The sequence below is a fragment of the Aphanomyces invadans genome (assembly GCF_000520115.1).
Source record: "Aphanomyces invadans strain NJM9701 unplaced genomic scaffold supercont1.11, whole genome shotgun sequence".
NCBI lineage: Eukaryota > Oomycota > Saprolegniomycetes > Saprolegniales > Verrucalvaceae > Aphanomyces > Aphanomyces invadans.
This window is the reverse complement of record NW_008580156.1, coordinates 614,645-642,456: the sequence shown is the minus strand read 5'-3', so window position 1 is coordinate 642,456 and position 27,812 is coordinate 614,645. Positions and strand designations below refer to the sequence as shown.

Genomic DNA, 27,812 nt, shown 5'->3' with positions numbered 1-27,812 from the left:
CAGCACAGATGTGCAAAAAAAAAATTTGCAATTCATGCGTTTTGGGTGAAAAAATCATGAAAATTTACCGAACGGACACTGGCATGATCAACACGAAAAATTATCGAAAGAATCTGCACACCGAGGAAACACTTGGCAGGCGCGACAAAGCACCTCGTCAAAGGTCATCCTGTGCCGCGATGGGTCACAGGGAGCTGATCGGCCGCATCTGCCATCAAGTGTGCGCGCTGTTATTGCTCGTTCTACTTTGCCTCGACCATCACTGCTGTGCTGGTCGTGACAATGCAGACAGCTTGGACTTCTTGACATCGCCAGCTGGACGCGCCTCAATCGACAAGACGATTGCGACCAGATTTTTGCAGTCAAATGAAGGATTGCTCAACTATTCAGACCCGTCGCAGTTTCCTACAGCCACACAAATGGCCCTCGTGCGTCGCACGGGCGGTTCGCTGCACTTTCACTGGTATCCTCGCATTGGGTACCTGTCATTATACCTGTCGTTATGGCATTGTTTGTGTAGGTTCAAGCCGCTATCTACCACCCATGTGCTATACGCGAACGGCAACGTCGTCGACTACATCTCAGCTTATCAAACTGAGTTCAAACTTGGGGGCTTGATCGCCAACACTTCATATTTTCTCGTGCTGACGGATATGTCTGCTCCAGACGGCGATAGCACTCAGGTCTTGATTGCGTCGGCAATGCAGCCAGATACTCCGGACCCGCCGACGTCTCTCGAAGTCATCGCAGTGCATGCAAGCTTTGCAGACATTGAGATGGACCTACCTGTGAACACGGGCGGTGTGCCGCTGTCGATTTGGTTGAATTGCTCCGTCACGAACGAATTTGACGAATATTCCTTCGCTTTCAACGTAACGGAAAGGACCATGCCAAGCGAAGGCAACACCGGCAACGACGACGTTTCCAAACGAGTGGGGGGTCGACTCACGGGCCTCAACGCAACAACAATGTACTTTGTCTCGTGCGCGGTGCAAAACGTCGCGGGCTTCGCCAGTCCAACTAGCGGGTCCTCAATTGCCTTCACAACAGGGGCCATCACCCAACCCAGCCGATGTACCGCTCCTCGACTGCAAAACATCACTGGTAAGCATCCATCGCGCCAGGACATGCATGGGCTGACGAGGATGAAGGTGGGTCCATCACATTGGGTTTCGACCCGCCGTCAGATACAGGTACGATGTTTTGTATTCCGTAGCTACAACCTGTTTCTGCTAGGTGGATCTCGGATTCTCCATTATCGCGTGTACGCCGCTGTAAACAACAGCATTTTGTTTGACGAAGTCGCCATCACGCCGGTTCCGACCATAACTTTATACGAACTCGAGAGCGGCGTGCCATTTACGACCGACACCGTGTACGAGTTTCGCGTCGTGGCTGAAAACGTAGCTGGAATGTGCTTTCCCCCCGGAGACACGTCGTTCCTGAGCGAATCGTTGGGCGTGACGTTCCCCGCGCCATCGCTGCCCCCTGCTATCCTCCCGCCGTACGTTATGCAAGCCGGGGCGTCGACGCTGGCCCTGCAAGTCGTGCTTCCCGACGACATGTATGGCACGTCCACCGTGTGGGGATACGTCGTGCAATGGAATACCCCTTTCGACGCCCCCAACACGTTTCCCCGCGCGACTTACGTTCCTTTGGCCGACTTCAACTCATACCAGTTTGTCCTGCGGCAGCTCCATGCGTCGACATCGTACAACGTGCGCGTGAGCCTGTTTACGGAGCTAGGGTATACCGTGTTTAGTCGTGCCATTACCGCATCGACTGGACCAGGGGTATGACTCTTCACCTTGACAACGGAACGAATACACCCCACATGGACGTTGCAAATCGTAGACACTGCCCGACTCCCCGCGCAGCGTCAGCGTGACTCGAACTGGTTCAACCTTTGCTGACATTGAATGGGCCATTCCTCATGAGACTGGAGGCGGGCGCGTTGTTGGTACCTTGCCCATCGAAAGGTGGGTTTGACGATTGCCCTGTAGGCTACAAGGTGTACATCGTGGCCGTAATGCTGGACGACACGCCGTTTCAACCATCTGAACTTGTTTACTTGAACATGTCGGAGGGAACTGTCCAGACGCAAATCACGGGCCTTGTCCCCCTCACAAGCTACAACGGGTCGATTGTCGTTCGGAATGAATTTGATTTGTACTCCACAGTCGTCGAGTCGTTTGCTTTCACCACGTCCAGTGCGAGCGCTCCGTGGACCCCTCAACGCATGTTTGTGATTGCAGCGACTGGAGGCATGCTTCAATTCACGTGGAGTCCACCGGCAAATGAAGGAGGCGCGGGCAAGGTCACCTACTTTGTCGAGCACTCAAAAGACGGCAAGACCTCGACCCTGTGCACGAACACAACGACGTCGTGCAGAGCGTTCGGGCTGTCCTTCAGTACCGCGTACATCGTCTCTGTGCGAGCTCAAAACGACCTCGGCTCTAGCCCCCCCACAAGTCTGCAGTCATTTTCCACAACGTTTGTTGAACGCAACGACAGCTTCATGCACTTACATGGATGGTACTAGACTGCCGACCCCGCCATCACCGATACGAGTGTTGTCTGCGGTGACCAAGTCCAGTGGTAGCGTGCTCTTGCAATGGGTAGCGCCTCAGGTAAGACGACTTGGATGGTGCAACACTTTCACCTTGTTGCAGGATCTTGGTGGCGTCGCTGCAGCAAGCTACCGTATAGAGCGAAATGGAACATATCTTGGGACGACCTCGTCGCTGACGTTCACGGATTGCATTGGAGTCCTCGCTGGCCAACTCTACGTTTATACAGTGTTCGCTGAGACCTTGTATGGTCGAGGACCACCGAGCTTTGCAAGAGCCCGGACGGGAACCGTGCAACCTCCCGGTCCTCCTACAGTTTCCTTGGCTGTGGCAAAGTCACGTTCAGCTGTGATTGCATACCAGCCATCATGCGACACCGGCGGATCCATGACCGTTCAAGGTTCATACACTTGGCAAATCGTCCCAACGTTTACTCCGATCGATGCTCCCGCATTATTGGCACCGATGGCATCCAATTTCACGTTGATGGGCCTTGAGCCTGGCCGTCGATACCGTGTGATGGTGTGGACATCTACCGGTGGTGGCATGAGCACCACGACGGCACTGGACCTGTTTACCCACAGCGGAATTCCACCATCGCCTGGGCATGTGTCGCTATCGAGGGCTTCAAGCTCAGACTTGGAATTCACTGTGTGGCCACCACGCGATTTTCCTGACGATTTTGTGGACATCGTGCTGACGATCACCAACGTCGTCAACAAGAGTGTTTCGTGGAGGGTCTTGAGCAATGTCGCCGTCACCACGCCTCAAATTGTCGTTGTACCCGACTTGAGCGCTGGCACCATGTATGCCGTACAATGGACCGCCCAAACCGCGATGGGCTCCAGTTCTTCGATGACGGCCTCCTTTGCCACACTCCCGGCGCAACCAGGTATGTCGTTGTGTCGTCGAGTCGCGTCCGTTCCTCATCTCGGTATTGAAAAGGCTACGTGGCATTCCAAGACACATCACTGACCGTCACAAATGGGACAGCCAATGTACTCTTGTCGTTGAGTCGATGGAACGGAACTCAAGGCAATCTCCTGGTCACGTTGGCGTTCACATGCGTGCCCACCATGTTCCCGACTTGCACGTGCACGGACAATTGTGTTTGTGATTTTTCATCGACTCCACCCAAGTCGAGTCCGGTCGTCCCAAGTGTCGTGATGTCTCCGACGACCCACGCCAAGTCCATCCTGTTGCGGACATGGAACAGCGCTGTCGTGGATCAAGTCCCGCACGTACTGAATGTCACGTTGACGACCAACAGCTCCATGCCCGGTCCTAATACGTCTTGCGTTGTGTCATTGTACGGCAACGCTGGAAACATCTCGACAGCATCACCCAACTTTACAATCGTGGATACTGTCGGTGCATTTCAAATCCCGCTGGTTCGGCGAAACGGACTAAGTGGTTATGTCGAGGTGATCGTGACGAAAGTCACTCGAATCGAATACCAACAAACCTGGCCAGTTCCCAATGCAAGCATTCCATTTGACTGGCCGTCGTCGCTGGTGTTGGCACCGCGACAAGAGAACGCATCGTTTGGTTTGTTTGGTATCTCGCCCAGCGTATCGTACATGCCCTTCGGCCAGCAGTATTTGTTGCAATTCGAAACAAATGCAACGTGGCCAAGACCGACATTTCAAGTGGTTGTGACGCTCATTGACGACCCCTTGGTCATGAAAGCGCCCCTTGCCGTGCCCAACGACATCTTGCTCCTTCAGAGAGCGACAGGATCGCTTCTCTCGCTACGTTGGCAACGCCTCACGTACCCCCCGGGGGTCGTGTACCGGTACAATGCTGAGATTTCTGGCCCGTACAATTCGATCGTGGTCGATCCACGGAGTATGACGTGGTCGCTTGTTGTCGTCGATGTACCTCTTGTGGACTTTTACAACCTGGTGCCTCAATCGTTGTACTTTGTTCGAGTGTCCGCAACGAACAACGCAAGCGTGGGGCCTTCAACAACTGCGTACCCATTTTGGACGACTCCTCCTGGCCCGGCAAGTCCTCCCCTGGACCTCGCTGTGTCTCGCGTCACGGGTGGATCGATGATAGTTGCTTGGCGTCCACCTCTCGACACGAGTGGCATTGCCGTCGAGAGCTACCTCATCAAGGTGTACATCGAGTCGTCGCTCGTTAGCTCGTCTACGACGAACGCGTCAAACACGTCGCTCGTGATATCGAATCTCATGGCGTCTACTCTGTACACTGTGTCCGTCGGTGCCAACACGAAGTTTCCAGCAGCGTGGTTTACGTCGATTTCCCAGTCCACTGTAATTGGGGGTACCATACCCACGGCTCCGTTGCCGCCATTGCTGCAGCAAGTGACAGGGGGTTCCTTCACATTGCTCATCGTTCCTTCGGACGACAATGGCGGGTATGGCCTCACGAAGTATACCCTGTTTATCAGCCCCGGTGGAAAAAACAACTTTACCATTGCGTGTATGGCCTCCACGCCGAGTTGCACCGTGAACCGCCTCACGCCAACGACGACCTACGACGTCTACGCGACGACGATGAACCCAGTGGTTGGAATGCGATCCAAATGTCAATGCTAGAGATTCACGGTATGTGGTAGGGTACGAGTGCACCTGGTCCCGTGACGACCGTTCGCACCATCGCAATGACAGTGCCAAGTCCGCCATTGAACGTCCAACTTGTGGAAGTGACGTCGACTGTCGCGTTGATTCAGTGGGTGCCGCCTGTGGATTTCGGAGGCACCGCATTGTTGACGGGCTACCAGGTCCAACGGCAAAAGTTCATCCCAGAATTGAACGTGTGGTCGCCATCGGAAGTGGCCCAAACCATGCCTCTCGATGGCGTTGCAACTCAAGCCAAAGTGATCAACCTGTCCACCATGACGCTGTACATGTTTTCTGTCGTGGCGCTCAATCCGGTCAGCGCTTGCGTATCCTCTGACGCATATAACAGTAGTGGACCCCTCCTGGTTCGAACGACTGTGCCAACAAGAGCTGAGCCCCCAACAAATGTTGTGTTTTCTGGCAAGTCGGGTAGCTCGCTCTCGCTCACTTGGACACGTCCGTTCGACGACGGCGGCGCGCCCATCTCTGGATACGCTGTATACACACCAAACGGGGATCGTCTGGCGGTCGTGAACGGCACATCGTTTACCCAGTTTGGCCTGAATGCCAATACAACGTATTCGTTTTGGATCACAACAATCACCAGTCAAGGTGAGAGTGCACCCAGTAACATTGCGACGTCGAAAACAACCCTCGTCTCGGCCCCATCGGCTCCACGGAATATCGTTCAAGTCAATGTCACAGGCGGCATGGTGACCCTACAATGGGATTTTCCGGCCGACGACGGGGGTGGTGCGATCTTTGGCTACAACCTGTATCGGAATGGCGCGTTGTTGGCAAGTCTTCCGTTGGTTCAGTCGTATGTCGACCGAAATGGGCTTCAGATGAATCAAAAATACGTCTACGCCCTTGCGGCAATCAACGCGTTTTGTGAAGGCAGTCAAACCACGATCACGGCAATCACAAACTCGGTTCCAGGTGTCCCACAGATGCCTCTCCTTACTGTCAGCGCGCTCACGGGTGGTATGGTTATCGTCCGCACGACACTGCCCTCGGATATGGGCGGCGCTCCGTTCCAGAGCACTCGACTTCAGCTCCTGGACTCCGACTCGCAACTGATGCAGGAGATCGACTCTGTCGATTTGTTGGACACGCCGTTCTACGGACTGCACTCGTTTACTCGGTACATCCTACAAGGCCAAATTACCACAACTGGCGGCGTGAGCGCACTTGCATCCATCCCGGTGATTACAACAAACATCACAGTACCCAGTCCCCCATCGGCACCAATTGTGAAGAGCGCAACGGGCGGAAGCATTCAGTTGTCCCTGTTTCAAGCGTTGGACCAAGGAGGTGAAAACGCGACAATGATCTTAAGTCACAAGTGGATTGGATCGGACATGTTTGAGCGGGTTCCATTTCAAGTGGCAGGGACACGAGTTGTCACAGTCAGTGGCCTGAATGCCAACCGCAGCCACCAGTTTTGGACGACTTCGTTCAACTCGGCCGGCGAGAGCTTCCCTTCGCCGTCCATTATGGCGAGCACGACGGATCTGTCGCTTCCTGAGCAAGTGCCAGACACGATTCAAATTGTCAGCAAATCATATCGAAGTCTGACTACAGCGTGGACTCCGATTCTGGACAACGGTGGCGACAGTGTCAACCATCTATCGTACAACATCTGCGTTACATCGTCCACACACACGCGGTGCATTGCGACAACTGAGCCAGCAGCAACCATCAACGACCTGACTGCTGAGACCTCGTACACCCTGCAAGTTCAAGCGATCAATTCGGTCGGTGGTGGCCCGTGGAGTGTCGTATCATCCGTCACGACGGACGATGCAGTACCAGGAGTGTTGCAATTCGTCGCGCAATCCGTGCAAGTGCTCGAAAACTCCACGACAATTGTCTTGGTCGTGAGTCGAACCTCTGGCACAGCAAACACGATTTCGTGCACCATTGCAGCAACCAGTGGATCGGCCGTGGCGACGACCAACTACGTTTTCCCTGACACGACTTCTTTGACCTTTGTGGATGGGGAGACCGCCCAAGAAATCACCATCCAAATCGTCAACAACGAAGTGGTGGACCCACCACGGTTCTTTGATGTCGCTCTGACAGGCATGACGTCGGAAACCGGCGCGCTGGGCACAAACCAAACGTGCCGAGTCACGATTCTCGACGACGGTGACGCTGGCCAAGTGAGTTTTCGAAACACTTCGTTCACTATTTTCGAAAGCCAGTCCAACGCTGTCCTGGAACTCCGCCGAACGCCGACCCGTACTAGCGGCACGTTAACAATTCAAGCATCGTTTCGACAAGCGCAGACGGCAGTGGCATTTTTGACCTCGGTTGTCTCGTTCGCCGATGGTCAAACGGCTGTAAACTTGACCCTCGTACCAATCCGCGACGAACTGTACAACTATCCGTTTCGGACCGCTCTTGTCGACATCGCTATTGCTGCGGAGAGTGCCGGGGCTGTAGAATCTCCCAGTTCGACGACAGTGTTCATTCTGGACGATGTAGACGTGGCCGCTCCCGACGACGCGGGCATTGTGCCGATCCAAGTTAGTACGTCGGGGGGATTCATAACCGTGCAAGTGCCGCCGCCACGCCACGTGGGTGGATGGAATCAATCCTTGGTTTCGTACCGCGTCAACATGACGAACGCAATGGGGCAAGTTGTGTCGAGCCTAGCCCAACACACGTTGGTGTTTTCCTTCGGTGGACTCAACTTCTCGACACTGTACACGTTTCAAAGCGCTGTCATGAATCGCGCGGGGCTTCTGTCGATGGGCAGCGGCACCGTAGACCTCTCGACAGGACCGATGTCATTACCATCTCCCCCGACAAATGTTCGCGCAGTCGGGGCAACCGGAGGGTCCATCGACGTTTGCTGGGCACTGCCCCAAGACTCAGGGGGAATCCCCATCACAGGCTACCAAATTGAGTACTTGGGTGCTATCGTGTTCAATGGAACCACACCGTGCGCTCACATTTCAAACCTTGGACTGCAAGCAAACGCCTCGTACTCGTTCAACTTTTATGCCACCAATTTTGTCGGGGTCGGACCGCCCGTCACTGTAGCGTTGCCCACGGCCACGAATGCAACACTGCCTGCCGAATTGGGGCCGCCAAGCAGTGTCGTTCAAGGTGGAGGAGACTCGTTGGTGGTTCAATTTCGACCCCCTGGAGACACGGGAGGGATCGATATCCTCCGCTACTTGATCTACATCAACACAACCAACACGACGGACCAAACGACGACAACGAGCATCTTCACCGAGTACATGGTGAACTCAACCGGTCGTGTTGCCTTGACCGGGTTGAGTTCCAACACGCTGTACATTGTCAAGTACACAGCGTGGAATGCGCTGGGAGGTAGCAGCATGAGCAGCACGTACCAGTACACAACTGGTCCACCGACGATCCCGTCAGAGCCCCGCAACCTTCGCTTGGATCGCACAATGCCAACGACTGGAGCTTGCATTCCTCTCATCTGGGACACCCCGGAATCGACTGGAGGGCTTCCGTTGGCAGAGTATCACATCTACGTGACCAAGTTCTCGTCATCGAACGACGGAGAAGCTGTTCCCTTAACGAATGCAACGCAAAACCTGACATTTGCCAAGGTCTTTGTTGGCCCAGCGACCACCACATCCACAATCGTGTGTGGCTTTGACCAGCGAACGTCGTACGTGTTCAAAGCGCTGGCGTACAATGCCGAGTCGTTTTGTTCTGGTGGGACAAATGACATGCCATTCAGTCAACTGCTACTGGCGACCACGTCGAATGCAAGCGTCCCATCGCGTCCAGATCCCCCGCAGGTCGTCGCGTCAACGGGAGGGATGATCACATTGGCATGGTCGCTGCCACGGGATACTGGCGGTGCCCCCCTGCGAAGGTTTGACGTGTACTTGATCGCATCCAATGGGTCCATGCTTGTCCAGCGCGTTACTGGCACCGTTCTCGCACAAACCTGTGACGTCACCGGCCTGGATGAGCTCAAAACGTATGAATTTCAACTCACAGCTGCCAATGACATTGGCGTCAGTGCACCCAGCTTGAGTGTTCTTGGCCGCACCACGACCGTGACGTCTCCGTCCAAGCCACTCAACATGATGCTGGTGAGTCCATCGGGGGGCTCCATTTTAGCATCGTGGCAGGCGCCCCAGGATACCGGTGGCCGTCCGATTGTGAGTTATTTCGTGTATCGCGACAGCGTGAAGATTGGCGATTCTTACGGAACCACAACGTTCCTCGATCAATCCAATCTCATGGCGGACTCGGCGTACTCGTACTTTGTGATTGCGTACACGAGTGTCTCGTACGGCCGACAGAGTGACACCTTCGTGGCCAGGACAAGCTCTGGGTCATTGCCCGGGCTTTGCACGAACATCACTGCAGAGGCGACGGGTGGTTCGTTATCGGTAGCATGGCTTCCGCCGCAAAACTCGGGCGGTCTCCCGATTGTGTCTTATACGGCGGCACTGTTCCAGAGCAAACGCCAAGTAGCCCTGACGACGACGGCCAAACCCGCGGTGATCTTCAACTTGTTGCAGAATGGAACGACTTACCTTTTCATCGTGAACGCAACCAATGCCATCGGGTCCAGCGCAGCTGCCCACGCAATGTTGACCACCACGACTTCAACCGCACCTGGCGCCCCACCAAGTGCTCCATTGGCGATATCCATCTTTGGCGGAAACGCCACGCTCTCCTTGGATTTGTCGCCTGACACGGGGGGCGAAACCACAAATTTGAGCTATGTCGTGTTTCTGAATGACCGCCTTGTGGTGACAGTGCCATCGTTTGGGACTCGTGCCACTGCCACCATCTATGGGCTGGTTGCAAACACAACGTATCGACTGACCTACGCTTGCTCCAACATTGTTGGGCTCAGCACGACGAGCCCAACGCTGCTGCTACGAACGGCAGTGGTCAACGCCCCCGGGTTCATGCAAGTTCCGTCCGTAAGGAGTACAACTTCTCGGACAATTATGTTGGATTGGATCCCTCCGGCCGACACAGGTGGGAGCACGGTACTGCGATACGAAATCGACGTGGCTGGAACGAGTTGGGTGTTTGCGAACGTCACCAGTGGGTTGGTCATGTCGCTGCAGCCCGAGTCAACTTATAGCTGTCGAATACGGGCAGTGTCCATGACAGGGGGCCTAACCGGCCCGTGGAGCGCATTCGTTCAAATCGCCACGGCCCCTGCGTCCGCTGGAAAGTTTACCTTTGGCACTGCTTCGTCGTCGGTCCTGAAGAACGCCTCCACGTTCACCTTGCCGATTTATCGGGTTCAAGGGTCGGTAGGCGCAGTCCGGGTGACGTTGACAACGTCAAACAACTCTTTAATCGGCACTCAGTTTGTCCTGGACCCTGCAAATCCAACGGCAACTCGGCGGACCATTGCATTCGACGACGGAACTGTTCAAGTAAACGTTGTTCTGAAGATCCTGAACGATGGCGTGTACACTGCGGAGGGCGTCTCGATCCTTCTTCGACTAGTTGAACCGATGAATTTTGCCGCGCTGAGCACTGACTTCAACTCGACGACGCTGGTCCTGCAAGATGCTGGAGCCGCGGGTCAAATCAACTTTGTCAGCACCAGTGCCGCTATCCTTGAAAGTGCATCAACTTTGATACTTCCCCTATCACGGATCGGTGGAACGAGCAGCATCGTGCAAGTCCTTGTTCGGGTGGTTCCAAATACACATGGAGCGTCGCCCGCTGCCATTGGAGTGGACTATCGATTGCCCACGACCCCGATTATTCGATTCGATGACGGCGACGCCACGGCCAACGTGTCGGTCATCATTCGCAACAACAACTTCTACAGCTTTCCGCCGTTGGGATTTACCCTCCAACTCGTCGTGTTCTCCGGTGGCGCAATTATCGGAGCAAATAGCACGGTGGCTGTGACCCTCTTGGACGACGGCGACGTGTCACCCCCTTCTCCCCCGGGGCCGCCGACAGTTGTGTCTGTCACTGGTGGCTCTGTCGAGCTGGCGCTGGTGGCGCCGGTGAACAAGGGTTACAAAGATGCAGAAATCACGCAGTTTCAGGCAGTTGTCACAAACACAACGTCGACAATTGTTGATGCAGGTGGCGGAACAAGGCGAGTGGGTGGCCTGCTTGCCAACACGAAGTACGAATTATCTGTTCAAGCAGCAAACGATGCATTCACTCCAACCAAGTTTGGTGGCACCAGTCCAACCGTTGTATTCACCACGGGGGCTCCATCCATGAATGGTCCACCTTCCTCGCTGCAGCTGGTGTACCGAACGGGTGGTTCGTTGAAATTGACATGGTCCATCCCTCTCGACACGGGCGGCGTCCCCATTTTGCGATACCGAGTCAAGTGGACCGACGAGCTGGGGGTAGCGAAGGTAAACGCTCTTGGCCATAAACAAGAACGGTGCTGTCCTCACTCCATCACAATTAGACTGGAGAAACGCTGAATTCGACGTACAGCATCTTTCAGCTCCGGTCGAACTCGTCGTACATTGTCCAAGTTCAGGTACGAAACGATTCATTTTCAACGACATGTAGATGTGACGGTGACTGGAGCAGTGTAACAACGGCGTGCCCAACTCGTTGACGCAAGGGTGGGGTCCCTACAGTGCCCCCGAATTGTTTCAAACCAGCGACACAACGCTGCCAGGACCCCCGACACAAGTCGTGGCCGATCCTGTGCGATCTGGAGGCAGTGTCAGCATGACGTGGAATTCCCCCCTCGACACGGGCGGACAAGACATTGCTCAGTACCTAGTTGTGATGAAGCTCGCGAACGAATCCAACTTTCACGTCGCGCCGAACCAAGTAGCGATTGACTCGACTCGAATTAAAGTGTCTGGCTTGTACGCGAACACCATGTACAATTTCCGCGTGATGGCGCAAAACACGATGGGCGACGTTGTCCTGCCCGGCGCGTTCAATATCAGCAACAAAGCGCTGTCCATTACATCCTCCGCTGACGTCGGCATGTCCTGGATTCGTCCAGGGGCTGCGATCATGATTGAGGCACGTACACTGCGTCATCCGCTTCAAGTAGCTGACCTTGAAATCACTTCTAGAATTTCTACTTCACGGTCGGCCGTGGTGTGACAAAGAATGTCATTCCCGTCACGACATCCCACATGTTTGCCACAGTCACGAACGCGATTGGAATGCTCGTTGGCGAAGCCAGTAGCGCCATCAACATCACGACTGCATATCCTACGCTGCCGGAAACTCCAGAAGCCCCCGTCATCTCTCGAGTTACTGGTGGTGCAGCGTTCGGGTATTTTGTGTCGCCCGTGGATACAGGTGCACACTGCGGACTGGATGAAAGCCTCACCAAACTGTAGGGGGCGTTCGTGTGCTGGGGTTTAAGGTTTACTTCACCGACGTGGCCACCAACAAAGTCGTTGAGGTATCGTACACCTTTGGGTGAATTCGTTGTGTGCTGATGGAGACTTGAACAGGCTGTCTCGACGAACGATGAAGATGCAAGTCCAGTTGTAGGGCAGCCCCTAGCACGCAACGAAAGCTTTCAAATCACCGGACTTGAGCCGTTGCGCACGTATCAACTTCGCGGCCTTGCTTTGAGTTCCTTCTCGAGTTGCACAAATGAGTTGGCACCCACTAGCCCGACAGTCGAATTCCAGACGTCCAAGGCCACAATTCCGGACCCTCCCGTCAGCTTGGTGGTGGTGCTGGCTACAGGTGCAGGATTCAAGTTTTCATGGAGCCCCCCTGCCGACACGGGAGGCGTCAACATCACGCAGTACACGCTTCAGATGTTCAACGAATCGATCCAAGAGTGGGCGACCGAGTACTCGAATGCATCGACAACCTGCCGAGTCGCGAAACTCGCAACAAAAACGTCGTATCGGTGGCGATTGCAGGCTGCCAACAGTGTTGGGATATCTGATTTTTCATCTGTTTGGACGTACTCGACAAGTGTAGTCAGCCCCCCTGGCCCCTGTCGATCCCCGATTCAAATGGCATCGACAGGCGGCATGATCTCTGTCTCATGGGACCCACCTGACGATAACGGGGGGTCTGATGTCACATCGTACATTTTGGAGTACAGCGACAGCGCGGCCGGCCCGTCTCAGCGAATTGTTACAAAACCTACAAGCACCAATATCTACGGCCTTCGAGCACTCACGACGTACACGGTCAAAGTCATGGCGGTGAACCGCATTGGAGCTGGAGAAGCTGGAATAGAAGGCACCATGTCCACGGGGCGTCCGTCGCCACCAAACGTTCCGGACCCCCCTGTGATCACTGAGTCATCTGGCGGGGCGCTTGTGATTTCGATGAAACCTCCACTCGACATTGGCGGTGTCGATCCTGCCACGCTGTTTTACGAGATTTACGCCAATGGCTACGTTGTCCTGAACATTTCGTACCTCCAACTTGTCGAGCAAACCAACAGTGAGAGCAATCAGCGGCGCCTGCAAGCGTCACAGGGCAGTGGCGTCACGGTTGGAGGGCTAGACTCGAACAAGAAATACAGGATCAGCGTTGCGGCGTCGAGTCCGGCCGGGTCGAGCCCCAAGTCGGTCCAAAATGAAATGTCCACGTCAGCGCCAACGGTGCCTGGCATCCCCAATGCTCCGACGGTTATTCAAGCCAACGGCGGGTCCCTCGTCGTTGGGTGGACGTCGCCAGCAGACGAAGGCGGGGCGTCCGTCAGCTCGTTTCAACTTTTCAACCTAGCAAGTCCATCTACTCCGGTGTGCCAAGGGCTCATCTGGCAGTGCATCGTCACTGGACTGCTCTCGAATTCTGCGTACGAGTTTGTCGTTGTGGCACAAAATAGCATCGGGCTGTCCCCCCAAAGCGCCATTCTCAAGGCAAAGACGACGCTGATTTCGACACTTGGCCCTCCCCAAAGGGTGCGCTTGGTGTCACTCGCGGCCAACGGACAGGTAGCAACGATTGCATGGTCGCCACCGCAAGATACGGGCGGGCTTACGTTGTCGGGCTACACCTGCACGGCCGAAAAAGCATCCGACCACTCGCACGTGAGCGTCACTGTCGCAACGACTGAAGCTCAGCTGTCGCTGCTTTCACCAGGCGCGACCTACACAGTCACTTGCGTACGTGGCTTATGTCGTCGCGAGTGTTGTCTAACAAGATATCGTTTAGACCACAACGAACATTCAATTCGACACCAGTGCTGCCAGCGGAAGCATTACGTTTACAACGCCACCTGGGAACGGGTCGCCCGTCGTGCCCATAATTTCCTGCGGTAGGGTTATCATGTTGGTTAACACTGCTGCAACTCAGCTTTTTGTTGTTGTTCCAGTGAGCCGGTCGTCAGTGAGTTTGATCTGGGAACCCATTGCTGACGCGCGAAGTTATGCATTGTACCGAAACGGCGTGTCCGTGTACACGGGGCCAGCGACTGCATTTTGGGACGGTGGGCTGGCGGCCAGCACGAGCTACTCCTACGAGTTAAGCTACACCACATCGAGTCAGGTCGAAAGCTCGAAAGCCACAGCAACTGTGTCAACGGGAAGTAGCACCACGCCGACATGTGCGAGCCAAACAGGATACATTTATCAAGGACGGTATCCAAACAGTTGGAGGCATTCATGGATGATCGCCCCGGCGAGTGGTGTGTTCTCGTCCATCTTGCTTGAGGTAGCCTTCTCCCATGTAGTTGCAAGTCTTGACTGTCGTGCTAGTTTACTCGCTTCGACATCGAATGCGATCACGATGTTGTCACGGTGGAATACGCTCCATACGACGGATCGTCCGTGCTGTGGTCTGGAGGGTGTATGCGAGCGACCTCATTTTCACTGTACAGCACCAAAGCCAACGCGCCGGTGAAGATTACCATCGCCTCCGACATGTCCGTGCAACGGGAAGGGTTCGAGCTCTATTACAAAGTGGACACGGACCCGCCATCGTCCGTAGTACCGTCATGCCCTCGAGCAATCGGTCGTAACGTTTGCAGTAACCACGGCGTGTGCACTCCAACTGGAGAATGCAAATGTAACCTTGGTAACGATGCCGCCGCCCCCCTCCTCCGTGGACAAAGATCTCTGACGATTTGCACATTGTGGACAGGATTTACTGGCGAGGATTGCAGCAACTACATCGTGTGCTGCACGGATCCAAGCGTTTGCCATGACCAAGTGTGCGATTCAAGACCACAAGACGTCATCTTGGTGTCGACGACGACGGGCGACGACGTTGAAGGAACCGGGGAAATGATGGACGCAGGCGACGTCCGCGGCACGGCGGCAAAGCCATTTGCCACGTACATGCTCTGTTGCTCGCGACAGCCCTCGTGACGGACCGTTCTGTGGTAGGTTGACCAAAGCGCTCAGTGTAGCCACAAATGCCAGCGTCATTCTGATGTACCCTGGCGTGTACAAGGCGGCTGGCGATTGCTCTCTCTCGTTCACTCAACAAAACGTGGACATCCGCGGTTTTATGGGCTCTGACTACGTCGTATTGGAATGCTCGTCGTCAGGAATGACCATGTCGGCGAGCAATGCCAGCATTCACGGCATGACTGTCCAAAGCATAGCATCAACAACTCCGGGGGCTGCGTTCAATGTGCAACGAAGCTTCCTGTCGCTGACGGACGTTTGGGTACATTGACTCAACGAAGATTCAAAGTGGGCGTAATTGAGTACAAATAGGTGCGCAACTGCCGGAGCGACGTCCAAGGGGGCGGCATCTACGCGGACGAGTCTGTGATCACATTTGCGCGCTCGAGCGTGTCGAACTGCTCTGGAAGTCAAGGAGGCGGAGTGTATGCGGCAAATAGTCGACTCTCGATGCATGCCACACGAGTGACTGCCAACCAAGCCACGAATGGAGGTGGTATTTTCGTGTCGGGAGTGTCCGATGTACGTGGAAATGGTGCCATCATTGCAGACAACCAAGCGAGCAACACGGGCGGCGGTGTCGTGGCGCACGGCGTCGTGTACCTGACTGGGATGACAATAACAGCCAACACAGCCATGTTTGGCGCCGGCGCGACCTTGAGTGGCCAAGTGCAACTCGAGCATGCTGCTTTGGACGCAAATCATGCAAGTCAATGTGGCGGCGGGCTGTACACCCAAGCGGCGCTTGACTTGACCTCGAATGACGTGATGGTGTCCAACAATGCGGCCGTGGTATCGGGCGGGGGTCTCTATGTTCACAACACTACCTTGTCCGTTGTGAGTGTGACCAGTGTGTTTCAACACAACCAAGCTCGAGATGGCGGTGGTATCTATCTCCATGCGTCCAACGTGTCGTTGGATGGCGTCATGCTCACTGCCGGGAATGCCACAACTGGACGTGGTGGTGGGATCGCAACCCTTTCAAGCGACGTTCTAATCACACGTTCGTCTGTGGACGGAAACTTTGCTCGTGTCGGAGGCGGGGTTTCTGCGATATCCGACTCCAAAGTGACCCTGGTCGACGTCAACGTCGTCAACAACATGGCTAGATTTGGCGGCGGAATTTCCGTGGACACGTCTGTCGTTGTCGGGGGAGTGGTGCAAGAAAACGTTGCCACCGAAGGTGGGGGTGGCATTCTCCTCAAGGATGGCAGCATCCGCGGCGCTCAGATTCGATCCTGCGACACGTTGGGTCACGGAGGTGGCCTTTACGTCAGTCCAAGCACGTTCAACTCGATCACAGACATCCAAGTGACCGACTCGGCCAGCAGTGGCAATGGCGGTGGCATGTACTGCGAAAACACGTCCGTGGCCCTGTTCAATGTGCATTTTATCGGAAATAATGCCAGTCAGCATGGCGGGGGACTGTTTTTGAGCACCACAACAGTCACTGGGCGATGCCACGCAGCGAATTGCAGTGCTGCTTTGTCAGGCGGAGGGGTCAGCATTGTTGGAACGGTCGGAATCGATGCCGTTGACATCGAAACGTCGCAAGCCTCCATTGGGGGCGGCTTCTCGGCCATGGATTCGACCTTCGTGGTGCACCGCTCCAACATCGTGGCCAACGCTGCAGCGACCCATGGCGGCGGCGCATACATCCGCGATTGCCAAGGCGTCGTTGACAACTGGGACTTGCGCAGCAACACGGCGGGAATCAACGGCGGTGGGTTGATCATCATCACGTCCAATGTGCTCCACAACAATCTAATGGTGGTCGAGAACCAAGCAAATAACTTTGCTGGCGGGATGTATATCGATGGCAGCAGTCTCGTTCCCAAAGCCCCTGGGGCCGTTTCGACCGTTCACAGGAACAGAGCGTACAACGGAGGCAATGTCGGCGTCACTGGTCCATCTGAACTCGTGAGCTTCACTGTCGGTGGAGGGCTCGCGGTCGACGGAGGTGGCATGTACCTCATCGATTCGACGAGTCAACTGGAAGACTTAGCCATTACGGGAAACCATGCTCTAAACAACGGTGGTGGGATGTTTATCAAGATGTCGACGGCCACGCTGTCGAGCACGCTCGTCAAGGAGAACAGTGCGGTATATGGTGGCGGCATCGCTTTGTCCAACGCAAACGTCTACCATGCCAATGTGAGTGTCATCCTGAACCAAGCAGGGTCATCAGGAGGGTTGCACATGGGCGGAACATCTTCGTTTCATTCGCGCGCAGAGTCGACGATCTCCCAAAATGACGTGTGCATGACGATGTGTGGTTTTGGCGGCAACATTGGCGTATATGAATTTTCCAACGCCAGCATCTCGGGCGTCGTCGTGTCGAACGGAACGAGCAACTACGGTGGTGGTCTTTTTGTGTTTTTTGGGGGAAATGCTGTCATGACCAACGTGGCGTTTCGAAACAACGTGGCAGCCTTTGGCGGGGCGTACTCGGCGTACCAGCGAACCAACACGTCGTTTGAAAATTGCTCGATCGAGGAGAATACAGCGACAACGAGTGGTGGGGCGGTCTTTGTGCCTTACCCTGTCAGTTGGTCAGAGTCCAGTACCATCTCCATGGTGGACTGCCACTTTGTCCGCAACATTGCGCAACAAGGCATTGGTGGTGCCATTTACATCGACAATGTGTATTTCACAGCCGAACGAACTCGCGTGGAAGCCAACCACGCCATTGGAAATGATGGCGGTGGGCTGTACGCCATGGGGGAATCGACCGTTTCCCTCATGAATTGCCAATTTCTCCAGAATTTCGTGCTGCCAGGGTACAGCGGAGGGGTAACGAGTGACAACCAAGTATGCTGACTCTCATTTTTTCGTATGCTTCTAGGGCATTTCTGCTGTCGGAAAAAGCACGATTACCGTGTCCGATTCGCTGTTTGAGGGTCCGATATTGTCTGACGAGGACACAATGGCAAAAGGAGGCTTGATCTTTATCAGCCAAGAACGAACAAAGGTTGTCCTACTTCGAACTCGCCTGCAAGTCGGGCACGCCAACTTTGGCGGCGGAGTCTACATTAGCGATGGTCATCTAGACCTGACCGACTCCACGATCGACAGCTGCAAAGCGTTGCAATTCGGCGGCGCGCTGCACTTGACGTCGTCTGCGTCCGCCGTGTTAACGAATGCATCGGTTGTCAGCAGCGACGCCATGTTCAATGGAGGCGGTATTTACGTCGAAGCACAATCGGTTGTAACCGCGGTTTCGTCGACGATCGAAGACAACTACGCCGACGATCAAGGGGGTGGAATTTTTGTAGCGATCGGAAAAGGCAACGCGTGTGTTTTGCAAGATTGTATCGTCCGTCGAAACATAGCTAGCGGGCTCGGGTCAGGTACTGCCGCGTTGCACTTGTTGGAGGTCCTGATATATCCACGTAGCACTTTTTGCCAGCCGCGACAGCCAAGTCACAGTGTCCAACACTCGATTTGAAGGGAATGGTGGGGTGACGTTCTACGGGTACAGCGAAGGCGGGCCGGTGTACTTCGATTCTAGCTATGGCACGCTGACGGACACCATTTTCGTGGGCAACATTGCATCGAACGGTGGCGCGTTGCAGATTCAAAACACGGCGCAGGTCCAAATGGAGCGATGCTTGTTTACCGAAAACACAGCTTTGATCAGCGGCGGGGCCATCTATCAGCGAAACGGAAACTTGAATGCCCAGGACACATCTTTTGACTTCAATCGGGCACCAAGCGGAGGTGCAGTGTACATGGAAGAGACTGCGCGATCGGCGTGGACAAATGTATCCTTCAGCAACAACAATGCAGACGTCGGAGGCGGAGCATACATTGGTGGGGCGTCAACGGTACAGTCTACCATGTCCCTCGATCTCTTGTACTGTGTGTCGTCATGTATCGAGTGTGGTAGGTCTTCTATACTGGCGGGATTGTGGCCAGCAACAGAGCAAGCATCGGCGGTGGCATCTTTGCCAGCGAAGATTCCATCCTTCACGCCAGCAATCTTCAAGGTCGAGCCAACATTGCACAGCACAGCGGCGGTGCATTCTACCTCAACGACACGGTGAACGTTCAGCACACTGATTTGGAGTTTGAGTCGAACGATGCCCCACTTGGACGGGATATCTTTTGGCGATACAAGCAAACATCGCCTAGCTACGCGTGTTCAAGGAATTGCCGTTTTGATACCTCTCGTGGACCATCTATTGCCACGGACCCGATGAACATTGAGATGGGGTGGTGGCCTGCGTACGCTACAAGTGGGGTACCGATGACAACGTCCAAACTCGACAACACGACACTCGAGTGGGACAACTCGACCAACACGAGCGTGCCGTGGCCAACGATTGTGGTGGTCGATTTCTACGGCCACCGCAGCATCCTCGACCAGTCGACCGTCTGCCGTGTGTACAAGAAAGTGTCGGAGCAGGTCAAGATCATGTTTTTGCCCAATTCGCAAGTTGTGTCGACGTCCGGATTTGTCACGTTCCAGGACGCCGAAGTCCAGACCGACCCAAAAGAAGCCCCGTTCGAAATGGAGGTCGAGTGCCGGTTGTACAACCATCTCACACGAACGTTGGATTTGAGCATTAAAGTTCAGCCATGCGACCCAGGCTACATGTTGCAGACCCAGTACGAACGACGTTCATTTTCGAATTCGCTCATGTATTTTTGTAGAAAATGCGTGCAGTGCGCTCAGGGAACATTCAGGTAAACAGCTACCTTGCATATGGGGACCCAGGCAAAGTAACAAATGCATGCGTAGTTTGGACGGCTTAACGTGCCACCCTTGTCCGTTGGGTGCCAATTGCGAAACGATTCAAACCGTGGGAACTGGTCAGCTTACCAGCGGAGTGGCCTTCCCATCGACGCAACAGGGATATTTCTTGGCCGATGCTCCACCGACAAGTCTCGAGAAACTGTGCGACATTGCCACGTACTTTCCATCGGGCGACCCATGTCCCGGAGGAACCGAACTCGACCGCCTCGACCGCATGCGCCGGTGCATGAATAACACGGATTTCAAGCTGCATTGGGACGAGAATCGCATTTTCACGTGCTCGTCAGGATTCATGTTTTACGCATGTCCGGTACGACAACGAATACCATCTCCACGACGTATCCAGGAATGCTATGTGTATGCAGGTGACGGAAGCGTGCAAAGGGAGCATTTCGAAATCCGAACTGGAACACGTTGGGCGTGTCTGTCAAATTGGGTATACGAGTCCATTGTGCGGTTCGTGTGACCGCAATTACCAAAAGATGCAAGACGGCACGTGCGTTCCGTGCGACGAAGTGTCCCGTAATGCTTTTTATGGCTACGTGACGATCCCGATCTTGATGATCATGGCGGGGCTGTATGCCATTGCGATGTACCTGCACCACGACACGGATAATGTGTTGATGGCGCAAGCTCGCGCAGCCACGGAAAACAGGGAGTTTCAGACAAAACCTTCGGAGTCGAAGCTGATGAATCTGGAAGCAGCGGTGCATCGGGTTCGAAAAGCCTTAAGAAGGACGTGGAAGAGGCTGGTCACGAAGGCAGCACCGAAGAAGAAATTGCCCAACAATTTGTTCGGAATCGAGCAAATCAAGCTTCCGACTCTCGACTTCAGCCCGGAAAAGTTCAAGATCCTACTTTCGTTTTTTCAAATTTTCTCCAACCTAAAAGATACGTACCAAATCTCATGGCCCCAAGACGTCGCGTACTTCATGGCGTTCGTGTCCAAGTTTAACTTTGACTTCATGAGTGTTCCCCACCTGGATTGCATGATCGACTTCAGCTTCTATGGCAACTTCCGGTAGGCCCCAATAGAGCGACTCGATCTTGGCGCTCCACCCTAACCATCCATGTAGACTCACATTGGCGACGGCCGCAATTTCTTTTGCCCTGTTGCACGTAACGTATCGCTGGGGCGTGTTTGTGTACAAGCGCAAACTGCATAAAATCCCGCGTCACTGCACGCTTTGTGGCCTACCCAACACGGCAATCTCCACCGAAACACGTGTTTCTGCAATTCGGCAGTTTGCTATGGAGATCGAACGAGACAAGAACCAGTCCAAGATCAAAAAACTATTTTCCCGATTCCTTCTCAGCATCGAGAAAGACGAAGTGAAGAATGCAATGCCGACATACTTGTCCAACCACATAAAATGTCCGACAACCGAGCGCGTGACCGACCCCGTCCTGCGTCAAAAGATCTTGCATACCAACATCCAGCTGTGGCAGGCTCGCGTCAAACTTCGCCTCAACTTTCGAACGTACACAGACAAGTGCATGAAAATTTTCTTTTGGTAAGATTCCCGCCAAAGCAATAGTTTCTGCATCCAAAACGTTAGGCTCGCACTTTTCATGTATCCTGCCGTGAGCCAAAAGATCCTAAATATGTTCAACTGCACTCAAGTGGGCCAGGGGTCGTTCTTGGTGGCGGACATGACGTTGAGCTGCACGGATGGGTATTGGTACTCACATGCGATCGTGGCGGTCATCGGCTTGGTCGTTTGGGTATTTGGTACGTTGCGCCGCGATTTGTTTTAAGTGACCATGAATCGGTCCGTCGTAGGAGTGCCGTTCTATTGTTGGTCCATTTTGTTCCAAGAGCGCATGGCTGGCGTTCGCATTCGTATGCGCATGCTCAAGGACAACAAGCACGAAGAGTTGCGTCAGAAATGGATCGCGAAAATGAAAGCCGACTACAAAGCCACTGGACGGTATTGGCACACCAACTACGACGCATTTGCCAACATGCTCCTCCACGAGTACATGAAGAAGCGGAACATGGAGGTAGGAAGGCTCACGCTTGACGAACTAACCTGAATGTGCTCGCGGTCGTAGCTGCCCAGTACCATTGCGCGTGTCGGATTCATCTATGCAGCATGTAAGTAGTTATCGGTCAGATCGGGTGTTCATTCTGAAACGGCGATTTCACGTGCTTACAGACAAAGACTCGTTCTGGTTTTTCGAGATCGTGGATTTGATCCGGTAATGCGACAGATTCGTTTCGAATCGATTGATCTAGCGATTCCTGGTGACGGCGTAGAAAACTGCTTCTGAATGGAGTTTTGTCGTTTGCCGATCGCGGGTCTGTCAATCAAATCGTGATCGGCATGATAATCATGTAAGTGGTGGCTCTCCTGTGCCCGTGATGGGCATCCTCACATTCCGCGGTCGGCCGCGTTTAGATTTGCCTACATGGCCATCATCTTGGCCATGCAACCTTACAAGAATCGGTCGAATACCCTCGTCGCTTCGATGGCCCAACTCCAGCTCTTTGTCACGCTGTTTGGTATGTTCTGGCCTTGCAATCCATGATCGATTGACATCGCGTGTAGCTGGTCTCTTAATCAAGATGAATGTTGGGAAAGCGCAGTCCCTTGATATGGCAACTGTCAGCGGCGTCATCATCATAACCAACATTGCCGCGATCTCGGTGACGTTGCTAGAAGCGATTCGCGAAAAGTACTTGGAGCGGAAAAAGTACAAACTCATACGCCTGCGCAAGTACCAGAACGACCTGCGCTACCACGTTCAGAGGCTGTGGTGGCGAGCAATGTCATATGCCATGACCGAAGTTTACTTGGATCGAAAACAGGTTGACTCGGATGTCCAGCCGTCGTTTCGAGTCGTATTGGAGCTCGCCCGGCGACAAAAAGCCACCAGCACCGTCCCGGCTGCAGATCAAGACGATGGCATGCCCACAATCGCCCTTGATGAAGTCGCAGTTGCTGAAACTTCCGAGGTAGATTCAACCTCCGCGTAAAATTGGGAAGATCGTCAATTGAAGCGCTAATCAAACCGACATGATGTCTGTCCTATGCATTAAATGGTTGAATTCATATTATGAATGGATGTAAGTTATTGTGAAGTTATCTTTGCGACGAATGCGGCGTGTTACGCGACACGGTGGACACGCCGTCGACGAACTTGGTGCGAAACACGACGTTGGCGTTGTTGAACATGCCTTCCTTTAGCGACACGACAATGAATTGCGAGTGCGAAAAATGCGTGCGGATCATTTGCCCGATGTTTTGCGTGTGGGACAGATCGAGTGCCGCATCCACTTCGTCCAAAATGTACATCGGTGCCGGCTTGAAGAGTAACAGCGACAGAATCAACGAAAGCGCGAGCAGCGACCGTTGGCCACCACTGAGCTCGGTCAGGCTTTCTTTCCACACCTGCCCAAATGCGACCTTCACCACCAAACCATCCAACACAGTGCCATTCTCGGGCGGGTCCAGCTTGGCCGTGGTGCCTGGCAGTAGCGTGCTGAAGATCGAGCCAAAGTCTTTGTTCACTTTGATCCAGGTCGTTTCCAGTGCTTCGTTTTTCTTGGCATCCAGTTCTTGAATAACCGCTGTAATCTTGGTCTTGTCGTTTTCGATGATGCCGCGCTTGGTCATCAAGCTCTGGTACTCGTTCTCAGCCTTTTCAATCATTCCCATGACCTTCTTATTGATCTTTTTGGACAGTGCGCCTTGAGTGTCCTTCAGCGACGCCAATCGTTTCTGAGCCGTCGGGTAATCCTTCTGCCGAAAGTCGTAGTCGGTGTGTTCCTTGCCAAAGTACTGGCGCTCGTTGGCAATCCAGCTGTGGGTTTCGAGCAAATGGGTCACTGCCGTGCGAGAGTTGGACGTTTCTTTCTGGATGCGCTGGATGCGGTGTTCGATCTTCTTGAATTCGATGTCGCAGTCGTTCATTCCCTTTTGGTGGGAGCTGAGCTGTGCTTGCAACGTTTTGAGTTCGTTGTCACAAGCGTTCAACGCGTCTCGTTTTGCCTTAAGTTGATCCCCGACAGTTTTACATTCCGCTTCAACTCGACTAAGTTGCTCAGCGCATTTGTTCACGTCACTCGACAGCCGCACGCGCTCTTCTTCCGCAGCATTGAGTGAGTCTAAAGTAGTCTCTCGCTCACTCTGTACTGCTTCGAGCTCCAACTTAGCCTCGGAGAGCTCTTGTTCGTACTTCTTGAGCACGTTCGAGGCCGTTGTCACTTCGATCTTGACTTGTTTTTGGCGAACTTCCAACTGCGCCAACCGGCTCGAACGAGATGTCTTGAGCGAATCAATGTCTTGTTGCAGCGTCGACACTTGGTTGCGATGACGAGTGATGGATGCATTCGTCGTCTCCACACCAAGGGTAGCGTTCTTGAGTTCGTCCTGAATGCGTTCGATTTCTTGTTGAATCATGCCATATGACGTAGCTTGCATTTGGCTTTCGAGGATCTGTTTCTCGTGGTGCTTGAGATCCAATTGCTGCTGGAGCTTGTGGTAAATTAGTGAGTCCTACCAAGTACACATTACACTGTGAGTTAATTCACCATCAAATACCTTTTGGGATGACTTAAATTGAGCTTCCAGTTCGTCAAGTTCGCGTTCAGTGGCGCGAATTTTCCGGGTGAGGTCAACGAGGACTTGGACCTTTTTCAGAATCGACGAGTTGTTCGAGGGGGCGGACCCACCCTGCAGCGTGCCCGCGGGATCGAACGAATCACCCTCAAGCGTCACCGTTCGCGTCTGGACGTCTCGGTGAAACGTGACTTGCTTGGCTACATCGCTTTTGTCGCATATGAGTGTTGTACCAAACGCATACTCCATAGCTGGCTTGACGTCGTGGTCATACTCGACAAGTTCGAGCGCTTCCCACACCTGGCCACCTTCAGAGATGGCGATCGACTTGGCAGTGGACACCTTTTGGGGCGGCAGGGTCTTGCGCGTGATGCGATTGAGAGGGATAATCGTCACGCGAGACTTGAGGTTGCCGTGTTGGAGAAGCTGCTTTCCTGTCTGGTCACTGTCGACAACGACATGGTACAACTTGCCTCCAGCCGCAAGTTCGAGCGCGGTGGCACTCCAGTCGTGTTTCAACGTGAGCAACTTGGCGACCATTCCCTTGACACTGTCTGGGTCAATCCGGGGGTTGTGGTAGTCGAAGCGGAGCTTTGACGACACGCTAGCCGTCGCCTCGTCCAATTCTCGATGCAACGCATGCAACTTCTGCTGCAAGTTGTGGCGACGCGACTTGACCTGGTGTTCTGCATCGGCGTTGAATCCGAGACGGGCAATATGATCTTCGATCTCTTGAATTTGCGAAGACAATACCCCATACGACGCTTCCATCGATGCATTTTGAGACCTGGTCTGTTCCAATGCGGCTTTTTTTGCCTTCAAGTTAGTTTCCATGTGCTTGATCTTCATCGTGAGCTGATGGAGTAGCGACGTTTGCTCCTGGAGCTCCTTTTGACTGGACGCCAATTGCTCGCCCAGCGATTTCTTGCTCACGTGGCTACTGACCCCAGCATTCAACGATTGAATCTCGTCGACAATACCGGCCAGCGCATCGGCTTTCTCCTGGTAGTTCTCATGGACGCGGTCGAATTCGCTTTGCTTTGTTTCTAAAGTCTCTTTCATCGCGTCGATGGCCGACTCGACGTCGCGACACTGATCGCGCAACGCCTGTACGTTTTTTTCCGTTGCGTCGAGAGTCGACTTTGAGTTCGCGTGCTTGGTCCGCACCTTGACGAGCTCTTTGCCGAGAGACTCTTCCTTGTCCTTTAGTGCTTGGAACTCTCCGCGCATATGCTTGTTCTTGTTGAGGTTGATGCAGTCGACTTTGTCCTGAGTCGTCTCCATCTGTGCTTCATGGTTCCGTCGCGATTGCGCAAGGGCTTCGACTTTTTCTTCCATGTCCTTGAGCTCCGTCGTCGACTTAGCAGATATTTGCTCTGCTTTCGTGAACTCATAAGCAATGCAAAACCTCGTCAAGCGTTCCATTTCCGTGTTGTTGGCCGCCCACTGCATGTAGTTCATCTTTTCTTTGCGCAGCTTCTCCAGTGTTGGTGTGATTTCTTCAGCCAGGATCTTGTTGATTTCGTCCACTTTCTTTTCCTTCTTTCCCATTGTCTTGAGTGCCGATTGCTTCTTGTTCTCGTACATGCGCGTGCCGGCAGCTTCTTCGATCATGCCAAGTATTTCGGGAGGTTTCATGTTAAGCACCTTCGTGATGCGACCTTGCATGATCAAGAAGTGCGGATTGTTCACGTTCAGCTGCACAGAGTGAAATAGGTTCTGAACCTGGTTCACTTGGGCCGTGTGGCCGTTGATCAGGTACTTGTTCTTCCCGCCAATGACAACTTGTCGCGCCACTGAGATCTGCTTGTACTGCTCGTACCCCACAGGACTTTTGGATCTGTCTTCGTTGTTGAATAAGATAGTGACACTTGCTTTAGTGACTCCTGCCTGCCCTTGTTTGTACACCAGTTCTTGAAGGTTGCTGGCACGAACTGCCGTTAGGTTCGAGATCCCAAGGACAAAGCAAATCGCATCGAGGATGTTACTCTTGCCACTCCCATTAAGACCTGTGATCGCATTGAAGCGAGGGTCGAACCCACTCACCACCGTGCGCGTCGCGTACGACTTGAACCCATCGATGATCACCTCTTCCACATACATGCTGCTTCCGCCGTCCTCTGTCAGAATTCAAATTTCCAAGTGGCGGAAACAATTCTGATTGGCCACATTTGAAACAACCAATCATGGCTCTGTTGGCTGGATGCCAATTTACTGATATCTCTTTAGAATAACGTATTATTGCCTCTATATTTTTTCTATAACGTATCATTGCCTGTAGAGACTACTACAGGCAATGATACGTTTAGTACTAATCCACAGTGAAGTACAGTAATTAGTACAGTCGTTGGAAGAACTGTGGTACACCTTCCACTTGGCCAAAGTGGAAAGTGAAAATATTATTCTAAATGTTACGAAATTTGAAATATTGGAGATAATATTATGGAATGTATACACTGCATATGTCAATTTGCTCAGGTGCCAAAAAAGTCTAGTTTCACTGTCAAGGCGGCGGGCACTTGGGGAAATGGCGGATGCCTTTAGACTGCCTCTGTACTACACTGCTGAGGATGGAAAGGGGCCATGGTGGACACAGGTTGTTAAGTCCAGCGGTCCATGTATGAGCCTGCCCCCGTGAGGCATGCTGGGTATAAAAGTGTCATTGCTATCGTACGATTCTTATCATGTTACTCAACTTGCGCTGTTGCTCTCATTTCAACTAGCATGGTAACTTCGTCTTCTGACAGCAGCTGTGGAATGTGTCGGTGGCTTGTTCTTCGTTTTAACTTCTTTGCAAACTCACAGTCCGCGAGAGCATCGAGGGGGCTTGTAGAGGTTTATGGGCAAAGAATTGGTCAAATTTCACAAGGTTTGGTGCATTCTACTCGTCAAACCCTCTAAAATTAAGTAATTTTGTAAACAGCCTCTGAAACGAAATGGATTCCACGATATGATTGAAAAACCGTGAAACTTAACACAAAATGAACCCATGATGTTCAATTACGTGTGAAAATGAATGAATA

At 53.4% G+C, this 27,812-nt stretch overlaps 2 protein-coding genes across 2 annotated transcripts; one reads left to right on the top strand and one right to left on the bottom strand.

The window, feature by feature from the left end:
* The first annotated feature begins 114 nt into the window (after positions 1-114).
* Positions 115-23,294, top strand: H310_06311 (hypothetical protein). The gene is made up of 35 exons (XM_008871321.1): positions 115-463; positions 521-1,104; positions 1,152-1,193; positions 1,237-1,793; positions 1,855-1,960; positions 2,004-2,493; positions 2,543-2,630; positions 2,673-3,462; positions 3,516-5,104; positions 5,155-11,517; positions 11,574-11,648; positions 11,702-12,151; positions 12,205-12,436; positions 12,478-12,542; positions 12,595-14,220; positions 14,270-14,372; positions 14,430-14,767; positions 14,812-15,130; positions 15,197-15,389; positions 15,442-15,727; positions 15,778-18,258; positions 18,311-18,815; positions 18,862-19,292; positions 19,355-20,076; positions 20,122-20,154; positions 20,210-20,534; positions 20,590-21,245; positions 21,301-21,738; positions 21,784-21,956; positions 22,008-22,228; positions 22,280-22,322; positions 22,384-22,426; positions 22,485-22,562; positions 22,627-22,730; positions 22,777-23,294. The coding sequence occupies exons 1-35, from the start codon at positions 180-182 to the stop codon at positions 23,202-23,204; spliced, it is 21,261 nt and encodes a 7,086-aa protein (XP_008869543.1). The 5' UTR covers positions 115-179; the 3' UTR covers positions 23,205-23,294.
* Positions 23,258-26,924, bottom strand: H310_06310 (hypothetical protein). Its single transcript, XM_008871320.1, has 2 exons — positions 24,772-26,924; positions 23,258-24,726 (listed from the first exon to the last, which is right to left on the bottom strand). Exons 1-2 carry the CDS (start codon positions 26,890-26,892, stop codon positions 23,311-23,313), a joined length of 3,537 nt encoding a protein of 1,178 aa, XP_008869542.1. The 5' UTR covers positions 26,893-26,924; the 3' UTR covers positions 23,258-23,310.
* Between the last annotated feature and the right edge of the window lie 888 nt (positions 26,925-27,812).